Source organism: Talpa europaea (genome assembly GCF_964194135.1).
Source record: "Talpa europaea genome assembly, chromosome: 8".
Taxonomy (NCBI): domain Eukaryota; kingdom Metazoa; phylum Chordata; class Mammalia; order Eulipotyphla; family Talpidae; genus Talpa; species Talpa europaea.
In genome coordinates, this window is record NC_140075.1 from 60,224,606 (window position 1) to 60,232,894 (window position 8,289).

The following is an 8,289-nucleotide window of genomic DNA, read 5'->3' on the forward strand; positions in this document are numbered from 1 at the left end:
CCGACCCGGACACCCACAGTCTCACAGCTCCCTTCTATCTGAAACAGCCCACACTTAAAATTTCATTTTGGCTTCAAAGAACCTCTAGGAAAGGATTATCTCAGGTCACTAAAAACTAGAGTCAGACGAGAAGGCACTTGATTTCTCCCTGTGCTGCTCCCCAGAGCTCCCCTATTCCCGGCTCTCAGCCCTGTAGGGAGGCATCACACAGACAGTCCCTGGCTGGGGCGGCTTGTGGTTGCAACTGCATTTTATTGAAAGAAGCAGTGAAGTGATTAACATGGGGCCCCACACAAGTCATGTCTCACCACACCCCAAAGCCATGTGGTACAAGCTTCAGGCATGGATCCTGGTGTGAGATGGCAGAGCCCCAACCTGAGTTATTCCCATCAGGGTGAAGAGGGAAGAGCTCCTGAGAGTGGGAGCCACAAGGGTGAGGTAGTGGGAGCATCTGTGCTCCAAGCTGAGGTAGAGACATCCACGGAACCATCGTAGTGGACGGGCACAAGAGGGTCCCCCACACAGGCAATGATTATGTGTCCTTCTTTGCTGCTGGTCTGGTAGGCACAGTTGGGGTACTTGGAGCCACGAGTCAGGCGACAGTCTGTGATGTTCATTGTGGAATTGCTCTGGTGGCAGTTGGGCTGCCCATTCTTGCAGGTGATGTTTCTCTCAAGGCAAACGGCCTGGACGTCCACCAGGGACTCGTGCACAAAGGTGTTCACTGGCTTACAGCGCCCCTGTGTCATATTCCGGCGTCTCATCATCAGGTTGCAGTAGGTGGAGTTGCTTTCAGGGAAATTGCCTGGGTCCATGTGCTGCCGCTGGAACCTTTCGGCCTGAGACTCCCTCAGCCGGTTAGGCCGGGCCCCCGCCAGCACCAGCAGCACCAGGACCAGCAGTGAGAACAGTACGAGGGACTTCAGAGCCATGGTGGCCGCGCTCCCCTGGAGGCCCCACCTGGGAGAGGAAAGAGGAAGAAAAGGCGCCCCTTAGGAGAAGGACCCCACTCCCCACGCTGAGCTTGGGGTTACAGTTTCCTCTTAAGTCAGCAAGAAAGTCACCCTCTTCCTGTGAGATTTGCCAAGTAATCAGACACTATTTGTTCTCAAGACAGTTTTACCCCTGCTTGCTAGAGAAACTCCATGTCCCCTCTGTGGGTGAGCACCAAAGTGCCAAACCCTGTCAGTCCTGTCTGTGACTACTGAGGTGTTTTGATGTCAAACACATGTGTACCCCGTGCTCAACCGCCTCATTAGAGGATCCTTTTGCATAAACCATTAGCTGCTCTGACACTCAGGGACAGGCGGACAGACCCTGCTGTCCTCCAGCTAAAGGACACTCAACCCAGTGTCTGACACTGGCCTCAGAGAGAGACGCCACGTGCTGCAGAGAGAGGCTTGCCTTCCCCACCCTGGGCTGCTCCTTCCCCAGCCTCATGGGGTCTCTTAGCAGCTGGCAAGCTCTACCCAGCCCCCTTCACCCCCTCCACTCTGCCTGGCCCAAGCTGTCTCAGTGCTGGCCTCTCCCCTCCTGCTCCTGCCTCTCCACCCTCAAGCAGAAGCAACTCCAGAGACACCCTGGTGGGCACTCACCTGGGCGTCTAGCTTGGTCTGTGGGAGAGGGTGGAGGCCAGTTTCTGCAATTCCAGAGTCCCTGGGGAGCCAACCTTATATAGACTACAAAGGGGTGTGGCTTCAAGAAGAGTGGGAGGAGCATCAGAAGTTCAGTCCAAAGGAAAGGAGGAGGAGAATGTGAGAGGGGGAATCTGTCCATGCTTCCCTCAGCTGGGAGGAGCCTCTCTCCCATGTGGGTCATCTGTTGGCTGGCTCACCAGGAGGAACAGGGAAGATCATACAACACAGATGCCTGAACTCCATCCTAGGCCTGGTTTTCTTGTGGAAATCATTTTTGACAAATAGCCCTTGGAGGTTAACAAAGGGCATGTAAATTGTGACCTCAGGGGAGGGAGGGAAAGAAGACCCTCTCTCTTCCTAGGAGTCCTGGAGTAACTTGAACTGGAATTCCAGGTCTCCCAATAGTAGTTTTCCTGGAGACAGAGAGGGTTGGGGAGAGAGGTGTCCAGTTGTGCCAAGCTGGAAGGCTTCCCCATTCTGGAGAACAAATGGGGAGTATCTGAGCTGGGAAGACAAGGAAGCCTCTATTTTAGCCAGGGTCTCCCCAAACCTGTCTACTTTCTGCCCACCCTTGACCCCCCACTCAGTGGCTAGAAAGTTAGCCTATGGCAATTCTTATTTACAGTGAGAACTTGTCCTGTGGGTTAGGGTTAAGTAAAGGAACAAAAGATAGACCAAAACTCCAAATTCCTTTTGGAAAAAAAATAGAGAACATCATGTTTCTTCCTTCCTAGAAAGAGAACTGTCTTGTTAGATGACAATTTTGATATCTCTGGAGTGAGAATTATGATAATTACCCATAATCCTCTAAATTTAAGCAGTCTCAGCACAAATTCTGACGTAGCACCTTCAGAGGTGGGCAAATTACAGAACTTATATCCCTGATACTCAGTTTCATCATCTCTAATATGCAGGTGTTCCTCTGTAGCTCTTGGATTTATTATTAGGACAAAATGAGTTAAGAGAAGTTTAGAATAGTGCTTAAACTATCAATAAATGTTGTGAATCAGGTCCAGCCTTAAGAAACCAGACTCCAAGTCCTCTTGGTTCTCAGTCCTTATCTCAGTAATGGAAGAATTCAATGTAGAGACCAGTTAAGCAGAAAAGAAAGATTTATTATCAGATAAGGAGGACAGAAGAGAGCTCTGAGCAGAGAGGGGTCTGGAGGGGGCAGCTTTAGAAAGCATGCAAATTGTAAACATTACTTGCATCCCTATTGGATACCAGCCTTTCGTAGACACAGACAGTGCACAGCAGACGCTGGCAGATAATGATGTAATGAAATATATATTCTTTTTTTTTTAAAGATTTATTTATTTATGCGTACAAGAGCTGAGGTACAGGTCAGAGATGCAGGGGGTGAGAGGATTCACCGGAGACAGAGTGGGGAACAGAACAAGCAGACTGAACGAAACACACTGCTGAGGGGATCAGTGGGTGAGTCAGGAAAGGTCTGCTGCGCCATGTGGTTTCTCCCTGGCCAGCCGGGGATCGAACTGGTGCTGCAGAGGCTGCGGATTGCTTCAGAGTGTGGTGCTTAACTCCTTGTGCCACCAGGGAGGCCCTGAAATATATATTCTTATAAGATACCAGCTGTCCGAGGATATCGGGCACTAGCTATCCGAGGATGAGTGAAAGTAATTATTTTTTGTTTTGATAATTTGCAGTGAAGAAAATATTTTGGTGAACGTAAGACGTAAATATTTATTTATATATATATTATTGGATGTAAATGTTATTGAAAATATGTTGAGAAAAATAAATGATGTAATCTAGATTAAGGAAAGTATATAAACTGAGCAATCGCAGAGCACTTCGGCTTCGAGGGGAGCTCAAGGTCAGCCCGTTGCACTGCGCGACTGACAGCCGCCTCCACCCTTCGAGATCCACCGGAGAAGACCCGGAACACTGTTCACGGGCTGCGGCCACCGGGCGTCCCTGCGGAGCCAAGACCAGATTCGAGCCGCCAAGTTCAAGAGATTGAACGCCAGCTGCCGGACCTCGGGCGGCTCTTCCCCGGCGACTAAAAGTGACGTAGCGGTAAGCGACCGCTCAGGGGTGGCTCCCTTATGTCACGTTCCGATTGGCTGAGTTCCAAGATGGGTTTTTCTCTGATTGGTGTCTGAAAGGTTGCAGCAGGAGGCCCTCCCTGAATGCAAAAGCCCACCCGGAAGCCCACCTGGGGTCAGGAATGCAGAATCCTGCCTAGAAAATTCAGACAATGAACCTCTCCTGGCCCCACAAATCTTTCCCCCCCCTATAAACTTTTTCCTCCTCCGTGCAAACCCAGTTTCCCACCTGACCTCTCCTCACCCTATAGAAGCCCCCTTCCTGTCCCTGGGACCTCTCCTTTCCATTGTAGACGCCCCACATCCACCACCGGCCTTGATTCTCAGGGTAAGTCCCCTGCCTGGCCCTCCTTCTTGGGAGGCCCTCACCTCTGGCTATCCGGCTCCTTTCCTAACTACCTGTTTTGGTCGGTTGTCTTGTAAACCGTGGGCTTACGTCAGCCGACCCCCTGTCACACCTAGGCCTGGATTTGGGGACGCCCATCCAGACTAGGTGCCTTGTTTAGGCAACAAATGAGAGTTGGAGACGTCCCCCTCGCTTGTTTGCCTGTCCTGTAGGCTAGAACCGAATCGTGGGACGCCGCGATCCTGGGTCTGTGGCCCCTGTAGGCCAGGTCAGGCTTGTGGACGTTGTGTTCCTGACACTGTGCCCCGTCGGTTGGGAAAAGGAGCCGGGTTAGCCAAGGGATCTGCCAATTCTAAGCCAAGCTCGGCCACCCCACTGGGATGCCTTCTCTCAAACCTCGGTCCTTTGGGACTGTTAGGGGGAAAAGGATGTCCTAAAGCTAATTCCATACAGGCTTTGTGGACTCCACCCCCACCCCAGGCCAAAGCCAAAGACACTGGGAACTCCAAATCCCATCCCCACCAAAGAGAAGGTGGCTGGGACCTGAGGATGGGGTTAAGCAGCCAGGTTGGTATAAAGCCAGACAGGTGGGCTTTGGAGGGGTCCCCCATTTTGACTCTCCGCCAGCTCGCAGCGTCCGGCCAGCTCTGAAAGTGCTTTTTGGGTTTCCAGGTCGTCAGATCGGGTAGGATGCATTAAAGACTTTATTTCCCTATTTTCTCCCTGGAGTTGTACATTTTCCTTATTTCCTTTTCCCTTGTAAATAAACCTTTTATTAACCTTTTGTGTATCCCTGGTGGAGTATTAATAAGTCCCTTTTAAGTGCGTGGGTGAGGACCCACAGCCAGGCAACCCGCTCAATATCGGGGCTGCTCTATAACAGGCCTAAGGCCAGATATATGCCCTAAGCATCTCGTCTTTTACTGCAACACTGTGTGGCTTCGATATCAATTGGACAATGGCTCCCACTGGCCCGAGCATGGCACTTTTGACTTCTCAGTCCTTATAGACCTATACTATTTCTATCACCGCAATGGAAAATGGTCAGAGATCCCTTATGTCCAGGCCTTCTTTCTCTTGCGCTCCCGTCCCTCCCTCCTTAAAACCTGTCACACTTTCCAGGCCCTTCTTGCCTGCAACACCTCAACCCAGTCTGACAAAGCTTCCTCCATGGGTTCTCTTAGCACCTCATCCTCTGACTCTCCAGCTGCCTTCACCGATCCTCCTGAAGCTCTCACTTCATCTCCTATTGCTCCCCACCCTCCTCCTTATCCCGGACAACAGGGACAACCCGATGGAACTGAAAAACCTTCGAATCCCACCCCCCTGGCTCCCTTCTCGCCCCCAAGCCACCATACTCGGTCCTTAGACCAGCCTCTTCTGTGTCCTTTGAGGGAGGTTGCAGGGGCAAAGGGCATTGTCCGCGTCCACTTTCCTTTCTCTCTCTGACCTCTCTCAAATTGAAAAACGCCTTGGATCTTTCACAAATGACCCCACAATCTTTACCAAAGAATTCCAATACCTAACTCAGGCTTATGACCTTACTTGGCATGATATCTACATTATCCTCTCTTCCACCCTAACTTCGGATGAGAGGTAACATGTTTACCGTGTTTACCTGTCTGCCCAAGACCATGCAGATCAGGTCCATTTGACTGACACAACCATGCCCCCAGGCCCTGAAGCAGTTCCCCACCAAGAGCCAGGGTGGGACTACCAGACTGACACAGACAAGGGCCACAGGGGCAGGGCTCAGGGAGACCGATTTATTACCTGTCTCCTAGCTGGTCTCCAAGCTACTGCCCATAAAAGTGTAAACTTTGATAAACTGAGGGAGATTACCCAGTCTGCCTCAGAAAACCCTGCTGCCTTCCTCAGCCGCCTTACTGAGGTACTGCAGCGCTATACCAGGCTTGACCCTCACTCGCCTGGAGGTGCCACAGTTCTGGCTACCCATTTTATATCTCAGTCAGCCCCTGACATTAGAGAACAGCTTAAGGAGGCTGAGGATGGTCCTCAAACCCCTATTCAGGATCTGCTGAATATGGCCTTTACAGTATTTAACAACCAGCAGGAACAGGACAGGGCAGAGAGGAAACTCCGTAGTCGCCAGAAGGCTGAGCTTCAAGCTCAGGCCCTAGTAGCTGCCTTGAGATCGCCAGGCCCTGCTCCTCCAATGACCACAGCGCCTGCTGCCCGACAGAGGACAACAATGGGCCCCATGGGCCCCTACCGACCGCCGCTGGGAGCCTGCTTCAAGTGTGGCCTGGAGGGCCACTGGTGCAGACAATGCCCCAACCCCTGTCCTCCACCAGGACCGTGCCCCATCTGCAACGTCCAGGGTCACTGGAAAAGTACTGTCCCACCATGCCTGGCCAAGGGATGTTTACAGCCTTTTGTTCCCAGAAGTTTTTTCACTTGTTAATGTAAGGCCAAATGTTGAATTGCTACCTTTTGGCAGAAAACTACTAATTTTATAAAAAACGTAATATTTGTATCATGCAGTGCCATTTGTCATCAAATTGGTTATTCAGTAATTGATCGGTGTTTGCAGTTTTACTTTTAAATACGTATATTTGCAATGGTAGAAACTAGCCATAAACAAATGAGGAGAATCTAGCAGGATAACAAGATACCTGACTTTTCAGGAATCTGCCCCATGCCCGGACCTTTGTCAGACGACATGAGTAGCGTGGTTCCCCATAGTTTCTTTACTATCCCTCTGGATCCTCAGTGTTACTTCCTATTTGTTTTTACTTGGGAAGATCCGGACACACACCTCCCAGCAACTGGCCTGGACAGTTCTGCCTCATGATTTCTGGGACAGCCCTCATTTGTTTGGTCAAGCATTAGCTAGTGATCTCTTGTCGTGTAATATTCAACCCAGCACTCTCCTTCAGTATGTTGCTGACCTCCTCTGCAGTTCTCTCTGCCACAATCTCAACAACTGCACAATTCCTCAATTTCCTGTGCTCAAAAGGATACCGTGTCTTCCCATCCAAAGCCCAACTTTCAGTTCCCACAGTCTATCTGGGTCTTCGACTAACTCCTTCCTCCAAACAGCTGACAGTCGACCGCAAACAAGCCATCAGGGATCTTCCTTCCCCTGAATCGGCAGAACAAATCCTTTCCTTCCTAGGTTTGGTCGGATTCTACCATCACTGGATCCCTAATTTTGCTTTCCTAGCCAAACCACTGTATGATGCAGCAAAAGCCTCCCCCGTAAGACCTCTCCAATCCCCCGGGGAGGTCTGCCGGGCCTTCCTTTTACTCAGAAATATCCTTTTTAAGGCACCTGCCCTTGCCCTTCCTGATCCAGAAAAGCCTTTCTTCCTGTTCACAGATGAACATCGGGGTATTGTGGCAGGTGTCCTTTCCCAACCTTTGAGCCCAGCCCTGAGTCCTATCACTTATCTTTCCAAACAGATGGATCCCACCGTTAGGGGCTGGCAGCCTTGCCTTAGAGCCTTGGCAGTGGCAGCTCTACTCACCCAGGAATCCCTCAAACTTATTCTGGGAAGACCTGTCCAAGCACATTCCTCCCACCGCCTTCAGGACCTCCTGTCTCACCACTAGCTCTCCACTCTTTCTCCTTCCCGTTTTCAACATCTCCATATGCTCTTTATCAAAAACCCTCTGGTGAGTCATAGTCAAATTCTCTCAACCCAGGCACTCTTCTGCCTGTCTCTGGCCCCGCTTCTGTCACCCATTTGTGTCCTGAAATCCCGGACAAAAACCTCCAGACTGGGTTTGGCTGACTCCCCTTTGTCAGATGCCTACTAGATGCTGTTTGTGGACAGCGGCTCGTGCGTCGATGCGCGAGGTCAGTGGAGGGCTGCCTATGCCATTGTTACCATCAATCGGGTAATTGAAGCAGAAAAGCTGCCCAGAGGAATTACCTCCCAAAAGGCAGAACTCATAGCACTTACCGGGGCCCTTAACCTCAGCAAACATAAGAAAGTCAACATCTATACGGATTCAAAATATGCCTTCCTTATGGCTCACAGTCATGCTGCAATTTGTCAGGAAAGGGGGTTCCTTTCCACCAAGGGGTCCCCCATCATGAACGCTAAACTTATCCTTAAGCTTTTAGTGGCCTTGCAGCTTCCAACTGAAGTTGCCATTATCCACTGTAAAGAACACCAAACTGACAATTCTTACATTACCACAGGGAATAACAGGGCTGATGCAGCAACAAGGGCTCTCACAACTGACTCTGCTGCAGACCCTGCCCCTA

The 8,289-nt window shown here is 50.7% G+C and overlaps 1 protein-coding gene across 1 annotated transcript; it reads right to left on the reverse strand.

Moving 5' to 3' along the window:
• Positions 1 to 246: 246 nt before the first annotated feature.
• Positions 247 to 1,045, reverse strand: LOC311175783 (ribonuclease pancreatic-like). The gene has a single exon (XM_084240906.1). It carries the CDS (start codon positions 930 to 932, stop codon positions 390 to 392), a length of 543 nt encoding a protein of 180 aa, XP_084097032.1. The 5' UTR covers positions 933 to 1,045; the 3' UTR covers positions 247 to 389.
• Positions 1,046 to 8,289: the final 7,244 nt, after the last annotated feature.